The sequence below is a fragment of the Rhinolophus sinicus genome, linkage group LG03 (genome assembly GCF_036562045.2).
Source record: "Rhinolophus sinicus isolate RSC01 linkage group LG03, ASM3656204v1, whole genome shotgun sequence".
NCBI classification, from domain to species: Eukaryota; Metazoa; Chordata; class Mammalia; order Chiroptera; family Rhinolophidae; genus Rhinolophus; species Rhinolophus sinicus.
Window position 1 is genome coordinate 185,046,935 of NC_133753.1, and position 22,123 is coordinate 185,069,057.

The 22,123-nt window shown below is 35.0% G+C and overlaps 1 protein-coding gene across 4 annotated transcripts in view; it reads left to right on the plus strand.

Annotated features, from left to right (window-relative positions):
- Positions 1–22,123, plus strand: part of CDH12 (cadherin 12) — an 877,868-nt gene that overhangs the window by 627,605 nt on the left and 228,140 nt on the right. For all 4 annotated transcript variants that reach the window (XM_074329051.1, XM_074329054.1, XM_074329053.1 and 1 more), the window contains one exon: positions 17,087–17,503. In XM_074329051.1, coding sequence (XP_074185152.1) covers positions 17,273–17,503 — 231 coding nt within the window. In that variant the 5' untranslated portion in view covers positions 17,087–17,272. The remainder of the gene's footprint in view (positions 1–17,086; positions 17,504–22,123) is intronic.

The following is a 22,123-nucleotide window of genomic DNA, read 5'->3' on the forward strand; positions in this document are numbered from 1 at the left end:
ATTAGGACAATTGGCACATCTAAATATTCACATTGATCGCTGAATACTTACCTCATTCCGTATGTCAGAATAAATTCCAAGAGTCAGCTCACCTTCCATCACCATATATTTGACCACATTTACTCTCTTCTACCATACCCCTCCCCTGTTAAACTCTAGTAATCACTAAACTATTCACATATCAGTGAAATCATATTGTTCTCCACTTTTTCTGTGTGATTTATTTCACTTAGCATAATTATCTCAAGATCCATCCATTTTTGTCTCAAATGGCACTATTTCATCTCTTCTTATAAGAGAATAGTATTCCATTGTGTATATATACCACACCTTCTTTATCCAATCATCTATTGAAAGAGACTTTAATTAAAAAAATAAAAAAATAAAGAGTAAAAAACAAACAAAAAATATTCCAAGAAGATCAAAGAATTACATAACAAGTAAAATAGAGTACTAGATGAAAACATTAGAAAACAGACATAACACCCACAAGTCTTTGAAAAGAATAACCAATTTGACTGCAGAAATTTGAAATATCAGTGTTGAAATAATCCATAAACGAATTAAAAGATGTGCTAACTTTGAAATTATAGTCACAACATATATGACCAACATTATGTAGTACGTAAAAAGCTCTTAATGTTGTAAAAGAAGATATGTTAGCCTGTAATGAGTTGACATGTGTGGCCCTCCAAAAAAAAAAAGGTATGTTGAAGTTCCCCAGTACTTCAGAATGTGAGCTTATTTGGAAATAATCTTCATAGAGTCAGTCAAATTAAACTGAGGTAATTAGGGGAGGTCTTAATTCAACACAACTGTTGTCTTTATTAAAAATGGTGGAAGTGTGGATACAGAGAGACAATGACACATTATAGAGGGAAGACAATGTAAAAAACACAGGAAGCGAGTTATTGATAAGCCAAGGAACTCCTGTGGCTACCCGAAGCTAGGAAAGACACGTGAACATATTCTCCCTCATAATCCTCAGAAGAAAGTAACCTTGTTTATACCTTATTTTCAGACTTCTAGTCTCCAGAAATGTGAGGTAATACATTTCTGTTGGTTAAGCCACCCAGTCTGTGGTACTTTATCTTGGCAGCAATAACAAATTAATACATGTCTCACTGAAAACTGGACAAAATCAATAACAGACAATTAATTACAAATGAAAACCAAATAATGTAATAAAATGGAAGATGAGAATACTCTGAGATGCTTTATAAAGTCAAATTGAAAGAACTTTACACATATATATATATATATATATATATATATATATATATATGACCTATTATTAGATTGGTAAAGATCAAAAAGTTTGGAAATGAATATTTTAGAAAATAAGGAGTTACAAGTTCTCATATACTTTGGGTGGGAGTGTAAATTGATGCTTTTACTTTGGAGGGCAATTTGGCCATACATTTCAAATACACACATTTTTGATCCTAACAGGATAGATGTCCAGTTTTAAAGAATATCAAGATATACTCTTCCTCCCTATGCAGCCCTGAAAATAATAAAGCTTATTTTTAACCTCATTTTCTTTCTTCCCTCTCTTCCTATCTTCCTCTCTCATTTAATCTGACTCCAAATGAAATAGCATCTCTTTGCAAATACATACTTCACAAAGACCAGGTAACATATAAAAATGAGTATGCATATTTCCCAAATTAGATCCAAAACCATTTAAGATGATACTAATTTTTATATGATCTAATTCAAACTTCAGCTAAGAAACTAGCAATCGTTATTTGATAGCCAAACTTTTAAAAAGTACTTTTGTAATATATTTACAAAGATAATAGGTAATGACCTATTGTGTACGCAATACAATGAAAGTGCTATGTCTATGCACTTGCAAGGTTTCAAAAACTGATTAATTAGGTTCTCAATCTATCTAAAGCAGTATGTTTGCCATTAAATTTTTTCATAGCATTCCATTGTGAGTTCACCTAAATTACGACCTCATCAGGGACTGTTTCTTTGTTTTGTTTCAATGAATGCTACCATTACAAATGCATTATTGATTTTTCTTCCAAACAATAATAATACAAAGTGCAATAGCTTGACAAATTTATGTTTATTGCGAAAAACGTGACTTGACAAGCAGCTGTGACTTCCTTTTCTTACATAGTACCATTATTTTATATCCTTATGTGTCATCGATGTTGCATTTGAATAAACATTCAATTTGAAATAATGTTATATGAAGTAAGTGGAAAATATAACTTTCTGATTAAATGAGGAATAGAAATACTGTGTTATTTTTACTGCCTTCTACACATAACCTTCAATTCAGAATCAGTGACTTTGAAAGCCTAGAATTACCAAGACTTTTTTAACAGATTTATTAATCTGTAAAGAAATTAATTTTGTGGATTTTTATCAATTGTTTAATAAGCAACACATAATAAATTGCATAAGTGTAAGGATTCCAGTGACAGTAGAGCGGGACTGCAGTGTAATATATGGAATTAAAGAACAGCTTAGCACCTGTCCAAGTCAATATTCATCTGTGTGTTCATACCGGCAAATAGAGGGCAGTTTATTTATCGTTTGAGAAAATCCGTGCTGAAGAGCAGCTGCACAGCTGCTGAGATCCCCACAGACCCCATCGTGTGATGGTTAGCTATAAGAATGAGAGCTACCTGCATCATCTCCTAGAGTTCAATGTTAATGTAGTTTTCACCGATTTGAAGAACATGACAACTCCTGAGAGAGAAAGAGACAGGGTGAAAGAAAATAATAATAATAATAATAATAATAATAATAGAAATATTGTTAGCTATGTTTCTTGACACCAGATACATCAAGATTCAAGATGAGAAGCTGCTGTGGAATTATGTTTTTTGTTTTTCTTGCTGTCACCCATCTGGCGTGTCTAAGTGCTGAAAGTCAGGGCAGGCATCTGCTGAAAGACTGTATTCATCAATCATAGGGATAGGGGATACGCACAAGTCCCACTGGTGACATTACTTCAGATGCTCTAATGATGTAGGTCAGTGCAGATTGGTGTCTATTCCTTACTCTGGGGTATGGTGTGTTTCCTGCTGTATGTAGAAGGGAACCTGCACTTTCAAAGCAAACAACGGACATTATTTGAAAGCTCATAACTCCATTACAAAGAATAAACTTTGGCTAAGGATGGAGGATGCTCCCTGGGCAGCATAATGTCTTATTTAATACCTGTGTAGATTCCAAAGTTTATTTTAAAACATTGTATGTATTTGAAAGAGAAGTACACAAACATAATGTCTTATTGACCTAGAAGGTCTGACGCCGATATCCAATTATCTGTGACTTTAGAGATACCTTTCCACGGTACCTCTTGAAATGTACTGTTCAAAGGATCTTCAGATTTAGGGGTCAGCAAACTCTGGCTTTCTGGCCAAATTCCATTCCTGCCTGATTTTGTAGATATGGTCTTATTGGAACACAGCCAGCACCATTTGGTTACATATTTTTTGATGACTTTTCTCAGGCTCCAATGACAGTGGTGGGTTCTTATGACAGAGACCCTGCGGCCCACAAAGACTAAAATATTTTTATCTGATTATTTTATATAAAATGTTTGCCAATCCCTGAATTATAACATAATTATAGTTGTCAATAGACAACTGTCTGATATAGAGAGTTCAGTTTCCTCATCTACAGTTTATAGAATTACATCATTTGTACATTTTTTTTGAAATAATATTTTACAACTTTCTTTGATTATGAAATTTAAAAAATTGAACAAGTTTTTGTTTTTTCCTAATATGTTTTTTCATAGGCCTCACTTTTTGACACCTTCCGTTCTTTATTTTTTTAACTGTCTCCATTGACATTTAACAATCTTTGTAAACATGGAAAATCCTTCTAGACGTAATTGAAGCCTAAGATAGATTTGGCTGTTGTCCACAGAAACACTAGATGTACAACACCTTTCGTATTCTGGGAAAATAAAAGAGCCAAAATGGAATTTCTGATTTTCATAATAAAAAAATCAGTTATTTGAATAAATCACACAATTGATCTAATTTGGAAAGAATACTCTAGTTCAATATTGTAGCAAAAGAAATCAATAATAAAGTTCACATGGCACAACTTGACCTTGGTAAATAATATGTTTCTCAACAGATTAAATAATTGATTTATAAATAAAATATGTTGCAATAAGTGAAATTATAGAATAGTTACCAAAAGAAGAAAAAAAACCACTTATGTGGTATATGAATGCAAGCAGGGCCATAAGATACAAGGATATTTTAAAAAATCAAGAGTATAATACAGTAATTTAAAATTTAAATAAGTATGTATTTTTAAATGTAGAGTGGGTTCTATAAGTAAAATAATAATAATAATGTGGCATACAATGATGTCATAGCAATATGGGTAACTTTATGGTAAGTTATAGCTTTGGAGAGTCACTTTTGAAGATTGTAATACACACATCAAGAATTAAATTTAGAAAAGAATGTGTGGTAATTCTAAGGGGAAAAAACAACAACAACAACAACAACAAAAAACAAAAATGTCCCGTGAGCCTGCTACAATCTCAGTATTGTCTGGAATTATGGAATGAGAGATTGTTTGATGATCATTGTTTCTCTTCTCCTATAATAGTTCTCTCTTTTGCACTCCACTTCCACTATTTTTCTATTTAAAAAATTAGAATTCAGTTGCCATTCAAGGTCCTGAATATATTTCTCATTTCCCTCAAATAAGTTACAAGAAAAACTTCTCTGGTCTTTAATTTAAGGTTTAGTAATCAAAAAAGCATTTAAAAATTAATAAATTATATTTTATTTGAGAAAAATATTTTCTTGGCTTTTAGAAATCCAATCAATAGCTTTGTAGCCTGTGTTATTTGTGTGTCTTGAAATCAGTGCTGATATGTATTTGGCTCATCCTGATGCATTTTTATGCCCATTAACACCCTCCAAATTAAAACACATCTTCAAAATCTCCTTTCCTCTCTCCCTTTCCCCCACTTGCACCCTCCTACCCAGGTCCCATGCTGCCTGTCCCCTCACCACCATGAGAATCTCTTTGTCATTACTTTCTTCCTTATGTGCATTCCTCTTACAAATATAGTTTGTATAAATCTCAGCCTCATTCTCCCACTCCCACATTCAGCCTTTCTGAAATTCTGGTGGAAAAAAAAAACACTCCATTAATTATTGGTATTATTTCTTTGTGGTGGTCCATAATGAGTAGTGTGATATTTATTTTGGCAACCAAAGGGCTCTTTTGTTTACAGTAGGTCAGATTCCTCTGGGGCCTTTGTAAAGGTACATATTTTCACGGCTTAGTCTAACAAATAAATCAAGGCATGGATTCAGACCCCTCTTTCGCTCAAGTTCACTGCCTTCAGTAATAATTAAGGAATGTACTGTCTTTATGTGTTGAAAGAAAACCATACATATTCAATTCCCACTGAGTCAAAATGTAACATAGATGAAGCAAATGTGGGACTATCTCCAGACCAAATGATTTCTGTAAAAATTTAAAGGATTTATACGTGCCTAGGTGATCATGTTCATGTTGAAAACCTGAGGCACTAGCAGTGGTACATCAGTGGGCATACTCTTGAACATGAGCCATAGTTAAGTATTGAGGCAAATTCTGATCATTACCATATGACATATATTATATGCATTGGGACCCTGCTTTACTCAGTTTACTTCTTCAAGTAGGAAAGACAGTTTCAGGTCCCCTAATTACAGTCCAAAATCTGAGTATGAAGGCTACATTTGATCTTTTTTCTGGGTATAGATTTAGTATTATTGATCTAACTTCCATGCCACACAATTCACAGATGTAAACTATGCAATTTAAGGTCCCATTAATATAGTCACATGATTGTGCAACTATCACCACAATCTAATTTTAGCACATCAGTGTTTCCCCCAAAGAAGCCCAGTAATCATTCCACACATTCCACCCCACATACCAGCCTTAGGCAACCATTAATCTACCCTCTGTCTTTGTGTATTTGCCTAGCATGTGCATTTCATATTATATCTATCTATCTATCTATCTATCTATCTATCTATCTATCTATCTATCTATCTGTATTATATATACATATATATATATATATATATAATTTTGTGACTAACATCATGCATTTAACATAATTTTTTTTAATGTCTGTTCATATTGTAGGACATAGCAGTACTTTTTTACTTTTCAGTACTAAATAATACCTCATTGCATGATATATAAACAAGCTAAAGATGTCCCCCAGACTGTGTATTTCTTCACTGCAGGCTCACACCTATGAATTCAAAAGCCCATGTTTATAATAACTGCTTTAAAGTCATTGCCTTCTAAACACACCATTTGGGCCCTTTTGAAGGCCAATTTGTCTGCTTTTTTTTTTTTTCCAATGTTGCTTTGCATGTCACACAATTGTTGCAAACTTCACTTTATAAAAGATAATATATATATATATATATATATATATATATATATATATTCTATAATATATTCTAACAACTGTGGATATTGAGCTTCCAATCCCCTCCCCTGGGGGTTGTCCTTGGTCTTTGCTTGATCATTTATTTGTTCAGTGAATTGTATGAGCCCATTTGGAAACATCTATTACACAGACAACGTGCAGCCTTGATTGTCCATATTCAGACATGTTTTCTTACTTTGATCTTTCAACCTGGCACATGTGATATTGGCCCTGCATTGGCATAAAGCCACCTATGGGTGAATGGCTGTGCTTAAGTCTGCTTAGCCAGTTGGATTTTTAGTCTCTACCATTGGATATATGTGTGACTTGCAGGCTGCTATTACCAATCAGTGAATTTGCATGTTTTGTGTGTGTTCCATATTTCACTGGGGACTATTCCCTGAAAGGTTTCTATTCTAATTGCTCCTGAGAGGGCGCAGGGTTGTGGATACATTCATTTTCCCAGGCAGCAAGGGACGAGTACAATTTTTATTCCAGGCTTCCTAGGAGATACCCTTGGTCAGAGTAGCTTATTGCCCAGTCAGCATTTCGTATGAAGTTGTATGGAAGCGTCTTGTGTCAGTGAGGCTCCTGACTGTGTTGGTGGGTCTGGTGCAGCCCGAAGTGAGCGTTAGGGAATGAGTACAGTCTAGCATATGTGCACAGCCTACTGATCACCGGAGTCCACGGATCCCAAAGGGCGCTTCTTAGTTGTCTTTTTGCCGGATTCTCTCTATTAAACCTGACTGTTCTCCCATGTTGCTTGTATCATTGATCTACCAAGTTCCTCATAATCGACCTCCACCAAGATCTCCATTGTTCCCAATAATATCTTTAGACAAGGAGTTCACATGATGTTCAAAACAAGTGTGTTCTCTCAGACAGAACTGTGGAGCTGTTTGTTCTTGTGGCCTTCCTTCCTTATGGGAAGAGTGTCTGCACCAGTGCAACTGAGCTGGGAGCGAGAACCTGCTTTCCTGTAGTGCCACCCTCACTTTGCGAGTGGGCATTGGTGGAGGTGGGAGGTGGGAGGTGAGCTATTAGGATGATTCGTCCCCAGTATTCTCAACCTGCTGTGTCTGAAGTAGAATTTTCACTCTATGAGTGGGGACTCATAGAGGGGTGAGAAAAGAGGCCTGATCTCGTCTACCACATCTATACCTGACATAGGGTTTCTGCAACACAGGAATGGGGTGGGGGAGGATGAGAAACACCATTGCCAGCCTTTCCTTCCCAGAATAAAACCATAGCTTGAGATTAGGAGCTGGGTAAAGAGGGAGCCTCCAACTTCTTGACTGTGCCTGACCAGAGAATAGAGCTTTTGTAACACAGAGTTGGGATATAGAATTTTAAAAATAGCATCTAAAGAAGCAGGTCATGGCTCAATGTCATATACCCTTGCTGTTCTTACCAAGATTGAGTAGATTTCCTGGAATGAATGTTTCTCCTTTTGCTATATACACGTAAGATAGTTTCTAGCAACTTTAAATGATTGTTTTTAAGTAAATTTCTCAGTAAAATTGCTTGTATGCTGTGGAGAGTATCTGCTGAACTCACTGTACCACTCTAGAAGTATTGCATTCTCCTATTTAGTTTTACACCCATTACAAAAACGTTTTGTTTTCCTTCAGCCTGGATTAACTTTGTAAGACTCAGAAATCAGGGAGATGAAGTTTAAGGGGTGTGATGAAGTTTAAGATCCTTCAGACAATTTTGTTGTTTTCTTAGAACTGGATTCATTCCAATCTTACTCTAAGCTGATTTTCTGAGTGGCTCTTCATCAGTCCTAAGTGTTTGGCTTCCTGAAATCCTTGTTCAGTCTTCCACAGCTGGAACTTGTTGCCTTATTTTGTCAATACAGAATTGCAATGCAGTGTAAGAATCCAAACTGTTTCCCAAAATAAAGCATACTATTCCAGGCATTGGGAAGTCGTAATCAAAATGGAGATCCTGTTGCTTTTAGCCGTTGAATTATTCCTAATATTGAATTTTTCCATCATTTACAAAGGCAGTCTCTAAAGAGGACTCTTAATGAGTTGTTTTTTCTCCTTGCCCCATTACTTTAAGTAAATGTTTCCTGTGTCTGGTAGAAAGTAGGTTGTACCTTTTTTTAGCCTTTAGCTAGGTCTCTAGATAATGAGATCCCAGCCATTATTCTGCAGATATTTTTAAAACATCTCATTTATTTAACCATAATCTCTCAGTTTACAAAAATGGTTTCAATTTCTTAATAATTGATTTCATACTGAATCTTGGTGTTCAAAAACCAAAATTCAACTCAATAAATTTGAAGATTGAATTAGCTTTATTCAATGATTCAAGAATCAGACAGCATCCCTAGCAATTAGAAAGGAGACTCAATGAACTGTGAAAAAATGGAAGGATTTCATAGGCAAAGGGTGGTGTTAAAAAAGGAAGTTTCTATCAAAGAATGGGTTATTTCAGGCATGGTCAACTTCCTTTGGGGAAGGGAAGAGAGTCGATCAGTAGTGCTGAGCACATAATTCCAGATTGACTGGTTAGAAGTCACATTCTTGGGAGAAGCTGAAACTGCAATTAAGTCTTGTTTTGCTTATGTGGGGCTTAGCACAATTGACTCCATTTTGGGCCTGCTGTCTCTTTTTAAACATTGATTAACCACAAATGTCTAATGAATATTTGCCTGATTGTGTTGTTTTATGTCTTAAAGTAGGCGAACACATAATGCTGCAAAAATTGTGGTTTCATTTTTAAATATAATCATATAATTGATATAATTCAGTTTCATTTCTTGTATTTTTGTTTTGTTTTGTTGCTAAGGGATGAATACTTGCCTTTTTGTTTGCTTCTTTGTTTATGTATTAATCATTAATTTATCAGTGGCTTCTCCAGTGGAGTGTGCCTTCCTCTCTGTCATTTAAAGATACTATGTAATTCACTAGTTTGAAGTCATTCATTTCCCTTCCTCTGTTATACATCTTGCAATTCTTTCTTCTGCTCCAATCTGGACTGTTGATCCCTGAGCTTGCATACAGTTATCTTCCTAAATTCTCCCTCTTATTTTGTGGGAAGTTTATTTTGCCTTTCTCTTCTGTTAAACATCCTTGTTACAAATCACAACTCTTCCATTTTTCTTTTTCTTTAACTTTATTTTTGAACAGATGTAGATTTACAGAAAAATTGAAAAGGTTGTACAGAGACTTCACTGTACCCTGCACCCACTTACCCCTGTAATGAACATCTTATATTTGCATGGTACATTTGTTACAATTAAATAATCAATACTGATACGTTATTATTAACTGAAGTCCATACATTTTTCAGATTTCCTTAGTTCTTACGTAATGTTTTCTTAGCCTCCTATTGGCTGTGACAGTTTCTCAAATGTTTCTTGTTTTTGATGACAGTCGCAATTTTCAGGAGTACTGGTCAGGTGTTTTACAGAACATCCTTCAGTTGGGATTTGTTTAATGGTTTTCTCATGATTAGACTGGTGTTATGGGTTTTTCAGAGAAACACCCAAGAGGTAAAATGCCATTTTCAGAACATCATATCAAGGGTGTTCTACAATGCAGTTAAATTCCCACCAGGAAAATAAATGTGTTCTCAAATCTCTCTTCTCATAGAGAGAGATTGTGTCCCTTGTCATCATGTACAGGAAAACATCCCAAATTGAGTTATTGAGTTTCTTCCTTTTTCTGCATTTTTTTTTTCTTGTTGGCTTATTGGAGATACCAGTATCATTTCATACCAGTATATATATATATATATATATATATATATATATATATATATATATATATATATACTGAGTCGGATCTGGACAGTCAGAGAATAATGGTCAATAAACTCCACAAATTAAGATCAAATCACCATTGGGCATCTTTGTTTTACTCCTAAGAGGAAACAGAAATTGGTTTACCATCTCCACTTCTCAGTGTGAAATTTATAAAATAGAAGAGTTGGGGTTAGGGTTTTGCTCCACAAGAAAGATGGCAACATTTTATTTTGGTGTGAGCTTACTAGGACCAAGTGAGGTTTGATAGCAATGTTTGCTGATATTCAAGGCATTCCAAGAACTGCTTTCATTTCTGAACAAATATTAAGAATTTTACATAACAATATATCTGTTGAAATCTTCAGATAATTTTCTGAAACCTTCAGATTATCTGAAACCTTCAGGTATATATATATATATATATATATATATATATATATATATATATTTTTTTATTTTTTATTTTAGGGACTCAAATTCTTAAACTATCAGACTGGCCTGGAATTTTAAAATGATTGTTGTATTGGCGATATGTATTTATACAATATGAAGCGGAATATTTAAAATGTAATGTTAAATTACTTTTAAAAACTTATGTTTTTCAGGTAAAGAGTTACATGAAGTTAAGTGTGGTGTTTATTGTTGGCATTTTAATAATTTTGGATTACATCTATTATTTTGCCCCTTTTTGGTCATATGGAAAAGAAAACTTCCCTCTGTATTTCAAATTAAAAGATCATTTTCTTACAAGAAAAGGAGGATATATATATATATATATATATATATATATATGTATACATATATACATATATGTGTATATATACACACACACACACACACACACACACACACACATATATATATGTAATTTTTAAACGTTGCCCTTCAAAAATTACTCCATAGGCCTAAAGCATAGTCACATATGAGTTTTCAATATGCGTACAGCCTTAGAATGTTACCTATAACAGAGGACCATTTATAATAATTAACACATCTGTCAGCCGAATAAAGCATCTTCCAACAAAGGTAGACCTTGCAGTTTAATTTATAGGAAATAAACTCCATCAGGAGCTATTGTTAAAAGCAACGCAACCCAAGTTAAATAAGTATGTAACTACAGAAACCACAGCATTTGGATATCTCTCAGCCTTAGAGACACACAACAGAAAAGCTATCAGTGGCTGTTTCACATCTAAGTATCCGCTGCTTTTGTATATGACCATTAAAAAATAAAATAAAATAAATAGATAAATAAATAAACACACACACACACACACACATATTCCTTCTGTTAGAAGGAATATTTGACTCCAGATACTTATCATCATGTTTGGAAAATCTTTGGAAAGGTAGTTTGGCTCTACAAAAGTTTCAGAATCACAGACAGATATACATTTTTAAATACTTAGCCCCAAATCCGGAATATGGAAGAAAGCACAACTCGGCAATGTTCTTTGTAACAAATGTGTCTTCTTTAAGGTTCACAGGTTTCCATAGGATGCTGACACATCACAATAAGCCAGCTATTCTTGCTCTTCTAACAGTACCATTTGTGCTGAGGCAAGGAGACCCAGGTTGATGGCTTGGCATAGTTTTTCCTTGTAATTTAGGCTGTGTTTCATGCCTGTGGGAGTTGTTTCCCTTTCAGTTAAGAACCAGAGTCCTTCAATCTCCTTGTGTTACCTTTGTTGTGATATAACACTTTAAAAGCTCCCTGGCTGCAAACCATGGCCAGAGGCTGGGATCTTCTAGGAGCCGCATCACCCACTGAAAATATTATCTGTTCAGCTGCTCACTAAAGAACCACGATGTTACAGAATCTTGGAATGGATTTTAGGATCAGACTGCAATGCCATGAGTTACGGAATGAATACATGCATGCTACTAATTAAGTGATGAGATTAAAATACATTTATCATGTATATAGTAGCTCTATAGACATAGGAATGTTGTGGATTGTGTCTCCATAATTCAAATGCTACTTAACAGACAGTTACCTAACATAACCTAACCTAAAACTATGCTGTGACTTCCTTAAAAATTACTCCTCATATCTGTCTTATTCCAAAGCCCATCTTTTTTATTCATCTATGTTATTATGATTTGTTTAAACTATACCAAGTCGCCAAGGCTGGAAGTGACCCCGAAATTTGGAGTCGTCATGTCGGTCTAACAGGCTGCCTTCTCATTTGACTGGTCCCAGCATGCCATGCCCAGTTCAAGAAAGTGGAAGAAGCCTGCACAGTTGGTAGCCCCTTACCTTCCTCTTGTGCAGTAGCTGGGTCACCTGGCTAAGACAGCGTCTTGCTGTGTGGCTTAGCTGGGCTGTTGTGCAGATGCAATCCTCTTAGTACACTGGCCCTGTCAGCTATTGACTTATTGTTTTCTTTCTTCTTCTTTTTTCCTGTGTCTTCCTAGAATTATATCTCTTTTCATATCCGGGAAGTGCTGGGAGTCCTGAATCTCCTTACTTCAAAACAACTATATTGGCCTGATAGCTTTGATCCCCTAATTTTACAGAAGATCTAAATGAGTTTAAGAAAGAATTAAGCTGACAAATATTGAAACACCTGCTTAGATCGGGAAGAAGAATTTGGAATTCAGGTCTTTAAACTTGTATTACTTGTCTTACCAGGATTTGAAACCCTTGATGCTTCCTTCTATGTACGCATTCATTAATACAGTGGCTGCATAGAAGAGCATCCCAGAGGATGGGTTCTGGAGTCAAACTGCCTAGATGCACATCTGCCTTCTGTGTATTAATTTGTAGATCTTGGTTATTTAACTTCTCTACCCCTCTGTTTCCTCTGTAAAATGGGTATCATAAGAGCACCTCCTTCACAGGCAGTTGTAGAGGTACAGAATGTACAGCACTATGTGGAACATAGTAAGTTTTCAGTCAGTTAGGTATTATCATTCAGTGCCTAATTCACTCAAATATGCACTCAGTTACCTACGGTATGTCAGGTGGAGCACATCCTTGAATATCATCGTTTCATTCAACATCATTTTGTTATAACATTGAGGAGATGACTTAGCGACTTAACTCTTGTTTATATTAATTAGCCTATGGTCAAATTTGTTTCTATATACATAATGTTGTCAAAATTTCAAGAACCTATAGCCAAAGTTAAGTGAGGACTTACTAAATATTGTAGTCACCAGGAATAGAAAAGCTCACAAAAGAGGCATCACTGCTACTGTCATTGTTCCTCTTCACTCCACCCAGAAAACACTAACACATCATTGCATACATACATCTATAATATAAATTATCACTGTCATTATGAATAGTAATATTTATATAACTAATATTCAATAAAGGGCTTGAAGCTGAGAGAGGGGAGAATGGCAAGACTCTGGTGTGCACCCAGAGATCACGCAAGCCCTGTTAAGTTCATGAATATCACAATAAAATCCTGGATTTTAACATATACTCTCTTAGCAACTTTGAAATATGCAGTACGATATCGTTAACTGTAGTCTCCATGCCGCACATTAGATCCCGGTGTGCAGTGAGAAGGCTTTACATTTTTAATTACAGATGTTTCTACTACAACGTAACTTGTGAGTCTCTAAAAACATTTGCATTCTGTCAGATTCATATTAAAACAGAAGCATTCATGGACAAGAGTAAGATTCTGTGCAGATCCCCAAAACCTGTGTAGTCACTCCTTAGCAATTGTCATCCAAATGAAAATATTTGCTAGAATAAACTATTGATAAATATTTCTGTAAATAAGAGATTCTAGTTCAAGGAAAACAGGGAAAGTCATTTGGTGGTAGGGGTCAGTAAGGATCAGCCTACTTAGAGAAAGAGAAAGTGAGAAATGCACAAAAAAATGGAGGACATAGCACACTAAGATAGAAGGCAAAGAGAGCCAAAGGAAAGAACAGAATGAATACGGCTGAGAGTGAATTGGGAATCATGTTCCATGCTGTATTCGTCCATGGCTCCAGTTAACTTAAGCCTTCTTGTAATAATTTATGTGTAGCTGCCGCTTTAGGTGACATACATCTTTAATGTGATGGGGAATCAACTTAAGACACAACACACTTTCCATTGTTGTATTCACATTCTTCTCTACTTACCGATCATTTGTGAGTTGATCCCCTCACATGCAGACACATTCTAGTATAACAGCTGGGGAATGGCATAGGTAGATTCGAATTCCCAAAAGATTACCCTGATAGGGAATCAAACTCAGATTATAGACACACCTTTGACTTCAAAGGGGAAAGGCTAGCTGTCATCAGACTGGCGACAGTGATGATGAATATACTGTGATGTCCAACATCAAAAATCTCTACTATAAAATAAAAAGACACTTATTTAGAGAAATAAACGTAGGTGCCAATGCTCTCTAAAATCTGAGTTTTGATACCTCGGACCCTCAAAAAAGTAGTGGAGAAAAGAATTTATGGAACAGAAAGGCAGAAATACAACCTAATCGGTTCCATATACGTACTAGGCGAAGTTTAGGAGGTCAGAGTTCCTCCTATTCATCTTTTCTACTTAGTTTTACCTCCCCATGTGTCTGAATGTGCCTGAGCTAGGATTGACGTAAGTATGGGAAGAAACATGGAAGACAGGAAAAGTGTTGAAACATGTTGAATGTTCATCTTAGCAATTTAAACTTGAAAACGGATTAAGAAAATATGCACACTGTGCTTACACAGGCTTATTGAAAACAGTTGCAAATATCCTCCGAGTCTTCAATATATTGCCACACAGACATGATACAGTTCATGCTTAATATTTGATTTTGAATGTTAAGAATACATTACTTAAGTAGAAATCACAGTTTGTGATTTAAATTTTATTATTTAAACGGGTGCCACCCAAAACAAAATAATACAAACCACGAGTATAAGCTGCATATACAACTTTAATTTTCTAGCAAACACATTAAAAAGTAAAAAAAGAAGTAGAAAAAAGAATTTAATAGTTTGTGTTTATTTAACATAATTTATCCAAAATATTATGTCAGCAAGTGGTAAATATAGAAATCAGTGAGATATATTAGGTTCTTATTTTTTTATACTAAGTCTTTGAAATTCGGTACACAATTTAAAAGTAGAGCACATCTCAATCTCAAATTGCCAAATTTCAACTAGATAACCAGATATGGCTAGTGGTTACCATATCGGACATTATAGATCTAAGATAATTTTTTATAAACATAAATATTTCAGAGTGAAAAGATGAAATAAAATCTATGCTACTTATGTTTTTGTCAGTATCTAAAAGTCTCATCCCATACTAAAAATACCATATCCTTTCTTATTTCTTTGAGAGTGCCCTTATAAAACACTTCTAGAATACAACTTTCGACACTCCTCATCTCACATCCTATCTCAAGCATGGTGAATTGCTTCCACATCAAATGTGGAAATTTGAATATTTGTGAAGAGTGCATTATACTTTTTATTTTATTATGTGTAACTGAATAAGCACTGAACTGATTGCAGCTGACAGGTTGACAAAATGCCATGTTTTTTATAGATACTGAATTAAACATGTATTGCCGTTTATTTTAGTTTTCTTGTTTTGGAAGCATTATATATAATACCTGGCCTCCGACATTTTTGGCCCCTGGAAACCTCGTAGGCTGTGGGCAGGCAATGTGCCCCCAGTGCCAATGGTATAACACCACCCTAGCTCAAGACACATTTTTCCCATGCCTGATAACAAAATATAGGGTTGTGCCTGTTCCTTTAGCTCTACAGTTCAGTGGTCACCTCTGACAGGCTTTTACTAACTTTAATTTTGTTAACTTCAGTTTTGCCACCAAGGTATTCCTTTTGCATATTTAAATAGCATTGGCAAATTTACCCTCGTTTATTTATTTGACGATTAACTTCTTTTCTGTTTCTGATTTAAGAGAGGCAAAGATGGTGTCTGTTTTCTTATCTACTGCATAACAATGACCAAATACATTGTAGACACTTAGTAAAGCTTAGAGAAATGAATGGGGAAAAAAAGTGTCTGTTGTGAAGATAAGTTCAAAGCTCATTTTACCTAAATGCCAAGTACAAGTTGTCCATCTGGTAAGAATCCAAGGTTTCTCTGAGCTAGACACAATCTACAAAAATAATTTCCATATACCAGGGTTTCCAGCATAGCAAGTCTGGAGTAGTATTTTTTTTTTTTTTTTTTCCGTTTTAACTGAAATGTTATAATGGCTTACAAAGCCATCTGACACTTTATCAATCATTTGCATTTTATTAACTTCATTCACTTTTAAATTTAGTAGTGTATCTCATTTTTGTTTTATGTTGTTTTTTTTCCTGGACGGTCTTATGCTTTGTATTCTCTACCAGGGAAATTTTTGCTTCTTAAAAATTGTTGCCTTTTTGTCTTATTTTCTAAATCTGTGGTTCTCATTCTTAGCCTGTTTTGTTTCTCCCAGGAGATATTTGACAAGGTGGATATTTTTGGTTGTCACAGCTGGGTACAAGGGAGGTTGCCACTTTGTTATCTACTGAATAGAGGAAAGGAAGTGCTGCTAAAAATCATTAAAATGTACAAGAAAGCTCCCGAGCAGCAAAGAATTATCCAACCCAAAATGTTAATAGTGCTGAGGTTGTGAAAGTTTACTCTCAGTTCCCTATAAACCAGTGATCCCTGTTTTTTCTTAAAATGATTATTAAATTTTAAAAATGATTGCTCATCTTTTGCTTCATAATAAGTAACATTTTTTGAAGTCTGTAAAACACTTAGTTTATCCAAGTTAACAGGTTGAATAGCAATGAACATTTATCAATATAATTTGTTTAAAATCTTTGCTCCATTTCTTTAAGTGTCGCCAGGTAAAGTGAGAGTTTGATGACTATCAAATATTTCTATCAATTTAATATATCTTTGCTAATCTGTTTTATAGGTCCCTTTAGATGGAATATAATACTGCACACGCCTTTTCATCAAAAGGATTAATGCCTGCATTATCATTTCTGCAATAAAACAGACAACTAAGTGGTGGAAGCCACAGACACCACAAAACTGGATTCCACAATTCTACGTTAAGTACTGGAGTTTTTATTACTCTGCTGTAGGAAAACCTTTGCCAATGCTTACAAGGAACTGTTTATCCCTGCTTCTCTGGGTTCTGTTTGATGGAGGTCTCCTAACACCACTTCAACCACAGCCACAACAGACTTTGGCCATAGAACCAAGAGAAAATGTTATCCACCTGCCAGGGCGGCGATCACATTTCCAACGAGTTAAACGTGGCTGGGTATGGAATCAATTTTTTGTGCTGGAGGAATACATGGGCTCCGAACCTCAGTATGTGGGAAAGGTAATGGCCTCTTTGTTTTGAAAAGCACTTGATAGCAAGGGGGATTATGCATTGTGTATTGTGTGTGGATGTTTTGCACAGGAGTAGAGCAAACCAGTGACTAGAACACTGGACATGAAATTCGAGAGACCTGGTATCTTTTCCTGACTCACTGACCCCGGTAAGCTTTGGAATATTATTCCATCCCTATTTACTTTAATTTTCCTTGATTTTCATGATATTAATGTATATTTTGTTTTGATTTCGGACATTCTTTGCTAATGGCATAAAGTGAAAATATATAAATATCATTTAAAATTGTTATTCTAGGACATTATTGCTCACAGTGATTCTGAAATCATTTACTAATGAGAAACATTGGAAATAACTCACCAGGTATAAATATTCTAAACTGCTTGGTATCCTTAAATGACCAGGTTGTCTTCCTTCCCCTCTCCCTTAAAGGAATGACTTAATTAGATTGTGATTCTGAAGGATTTGATTTGACTTGCTTATGCTTTATGAATAATTTCTTTATTATATACTTTGTAAGCTATTTATGAAGCTATTTATGGCCAAAGTGAAAAAAAAATGGTGGCACACAAATATGTATGCATCGATCTTTAACACAGCACACAATATTCTAATCATATTGCAAGTTTATAGAAATTATTTTCTTTTCACAAAATAGTTGATGGCAACTGTCTGTTTTAGCACATGTATGTTTTACTGCTATTTTCCTTACATAAACAATTTTGAACAACGTCTAGAACAGATAGAGGTTATCAGTGACACTGGAAAAAATATTTTTTCCACAAAAATGAATATTTTATTTTTTAATTTTTTTAATTCTGTTTTTCTAATTTTCTAAAATAATTGCCATTGTTTTAATTAAAAAACAAAAAAGATATGCTTGAAGAAAATTTAAAATAAATCCAAAGACAGAAAAGGGTAACCATAGTAAGAAGGGTATTAGGAAGCTAATATAGATAGAAGATTACATCTCTAGAATATTAAAGTTCTCAGAGCTTTCTGGAAGGCTAAACGAATGAGAAACATGATGAGTCTTATGATTTCTACATTAGGTCAAAGGAAACAAAATTCACGATCTTATTTTTCTGCTCTGCATTTTTGGGATTTTCCTTTTGGAAATGTAATGAAAGAATGTTGAATAACACAGTGCAAAGGGTCTCAAGTAGAACCTCTGTTAAAAATGGACATATAACCAGGGTTGCCCTAAGATGTTGGAGCACCCAGGCAAATTTCCTGTGAGGCCCCTATCAATATGTAAAATGTAAGTCCATCCAATCAGTCTTTGAGGACCATTCTGGGCAGTCCAGTTTCTAGTAATCTTGCAAAAATTCTGCAGTACCATTAAGCTAGATACTGGGAATCAGGGCCTGGTCATGTGGCCCTGGGCCAACTCCATAGGTGCCAGCCCTGGAGACCCACAGGATCTGGTGAACTCCAAATCAGAGTAGAATGTCAAAGAGAGCTGAAATGGACACTGAGGGGAGTAATGGGCACTGAGGCCCAAGCAGTTCTAGTCCAGCCCAGGGCACCTCACGCAGGTGGCACTGCTGTCCACAAATAGCTCTGGACTCAGGAATGGTCTTAGGAAATCTTGAGGAGTGCAGTCTCAAACATGGAGGTCCTCTGAGGTTACTTTACATTGCCGCCACTTACATGAGTTCTCCATGCGATCACGGAATGTAATACTCCGTTAAACATTTCTGTGGTGAGATAAGTTTGTGTTGTGCCGGTACACTTGTTTCTGGTGAGTTAACTTAATATAAAGATTGAGTTTTGAAATCCAAGACAAATGAAAAGGTAGCATAGCTCTAAAACTGCCTTGTGGGTGTCAGTGTTCTTAACTCTGCTTATGACATCAGATAGACGTGGTGCTGAGTTTCCTCGTAAATGTCATGTGAGAATGTATGCTCTGATTTTGATTGAAGCAGGTTAACAGCCTTTAGTTGCTCAAATTTGAGGTGAGAAAGTTGACATTCTATTAACAAATTAATGAAATTTACTTATGTTCTTTCCCAATGCACGAGGTAAAAAAGGATTTCAGAGTTGCTTCTGCAGGTTTTGTTTGGGCTTCCACCTTTGTAATTGCTACTATAGTATGGAATTCATCCAACTCATTAAAAAGATGAATCAATATCTATAAATAGATTTAAAAAGGAGGAGATCTAAAATCCAACCTATTATTAAATCAGAACAGCATTATTTTCACAGGTGTATGGTTCCACATTTGTAATGCATAATGAAATCCCATGGTTCCCAGGCAATATATGTTTCTAATGCAAATGAAACAACAGTTGCCAAAATTTTCTTCCTACATGGAAACTAATTAAAGTTTAATTAACTGTCTTGATGATTCTAGATGTGGGGATAGTAATATGATAACAGTGGGACTAATTGAAGCCATTATATGTATGCGCGTTAACATATATACAAGTATTTATGCTTTTGCTCTTTCTAGAAAGGCTTTGATAGAGTTTATAGAAAAGTAAAGTATTATAAATAATATGGAATTCAGGGCTAAGGGAAAAGGCAACTGGAAAACTGCCAGGAACAATGGTCAGCTGAACTATAATTCAGCTTCAAATTTAACTATGTTTCTTCGCAGCAAAAGCATCCGTGGAAAACAATAATTTGTAAGTTCCTATTGGAAGCTACACTTGTGGTGAGGAAAAACTGATTTCCCTAGCTTCAAATATGAAACAATTTATCATGTGGAGATGTATGGGGATGGGGGTGTTTTAAGTGTCTTAGTGGACATTAGCCTTAAAAATTATTTCATTTTTTAATTAATTTATCTGGCTGACACGCGTAGTAAAATTGTATAGGTTTCAAGTGCACATTTCTATAATACATCCCCATGCATTTGACCGCCTTTTCCTTCTTCTGTCACTCCCTCCTCCCCGTAACCCCTGGTAACCACTAAACTATTATCTATGTCTATGAGTTTTTGTTTCTTTGTTTGTCTTGTTCCTTTGTTGCTTTCAGTTTTATGTCCCATGTATGAGTGAAGTCATATGGTTCTTAACTTTTTCGTTCTCACTCATTTAGCTTAGATTGATAATCTTAAGAACCATCCTTGTTGTCGCAAATGGCAGTATTTCATCTTTTCTTATTGCCCAGTAGTATTCCATTGTGTATATATACCACATCTTTATCTAATCATTTACCAAAGGAAAATTTGGTTGTTTCCATATCTTGGCCACCGTGAATTATTCTGCAATAAACACAGAGGTAAATATATCTTTATAGATAAATGTTTTCAGATTTTTTGGGTAGTTACCCAGAAGAATGATTGCTGGGTCATATGATAATTATATTCTTAACTTTTTGATGAACCCCCACACTGCCTTCCATAGCAGCTGCACCAATTTACTTTCCCACCAGCAATGTATAAGTGTTCCTTTTCGTCCACAGCCTCTCTAACACTTGTTATTATTTGTGTTGTTGAAGATAGTCATTCTGACCGTTGGGAGATGGTATCTCATTGTGGTTTTGACTTGCATATACCTAATTGATAATGAAGTTGAATAGTTTTTCATATTATCTGTTGGCCGTTTGTATGTCTTCTTGGGAGAAATGTCTGTTCAGGTCATCTGCCCATTTCTTAATTGGATTGTTTATGTTGTTGTTGTTGCTGAGTTGCATGAGTACCTTATATATTTTGAATATTAGCCCCTTTATCTGAGGTGTTGTTTGCAAATATCTTCTCCCATTCAGTTAGTTGCCTCTTTGTTTTGTTGATGGTTTCTTTTGCTGTGCAGATGCTTTTTAATATGATATAGTCCCATTCATTTATTTTAGCTTTTACTTCCATTGTCTTTGAGATCAAATGCATAAAATCCCCCTTGAACTCAAGGTTCATATGTTTAGTACCTATGCTTTCTTCTGTGCAATTTATTGTTTCAGGTCTTATGCTTAGGTCTTTGACAATTGCTACATTTAAAAGGAACTGATGGTAATTTTGACATCCTTTCAAGAAAGACCAAACTGTGATATTGCTTATAATGAAAATTTTCTTTTCTGAATATACAAAGAAAGCACACGTGTGTCAAGAGGTAGAGCCAATGCTTTCTCCTCAAATAGACATTTTGGATTTAATACAATACCTGAATGAAAGTGTAAGGTACCATATTGCAGAGTAACACAGAAATTAATATGATTGGCAAAAAAAATTAATTAAAACATCCTTAAATGCTCCATCTCCCCACCAATAAATCCCGTATTATTGATATCTCACACACACACACACACACACACACACACACACACACACACACATATGCACAAACATACAGTAACCTGAATGTTTACAACAACATCTATAACTGCATGCCTATGCCTGTGAACTACGGTTATGTCATATCCTCGAAGCTATGCATCAAGAAAATACTGCCCATTTTATCCTCAAAGAATGATTAGGAAATTGAGTTGTCATTTCAGATGATCTCTGTTAGCAGCAGTTCTTAAATCTATATTGTTTAAAATGGCAATAAATAAATAAATAAATAAATAAACCGAAACATATATGAACCATAACTTCAGAAGCATTTGTTTATTCAACATAGTGTTGATTGGAATGCATTGCAATTTAAAGAAGTGTTATGCTTTGTG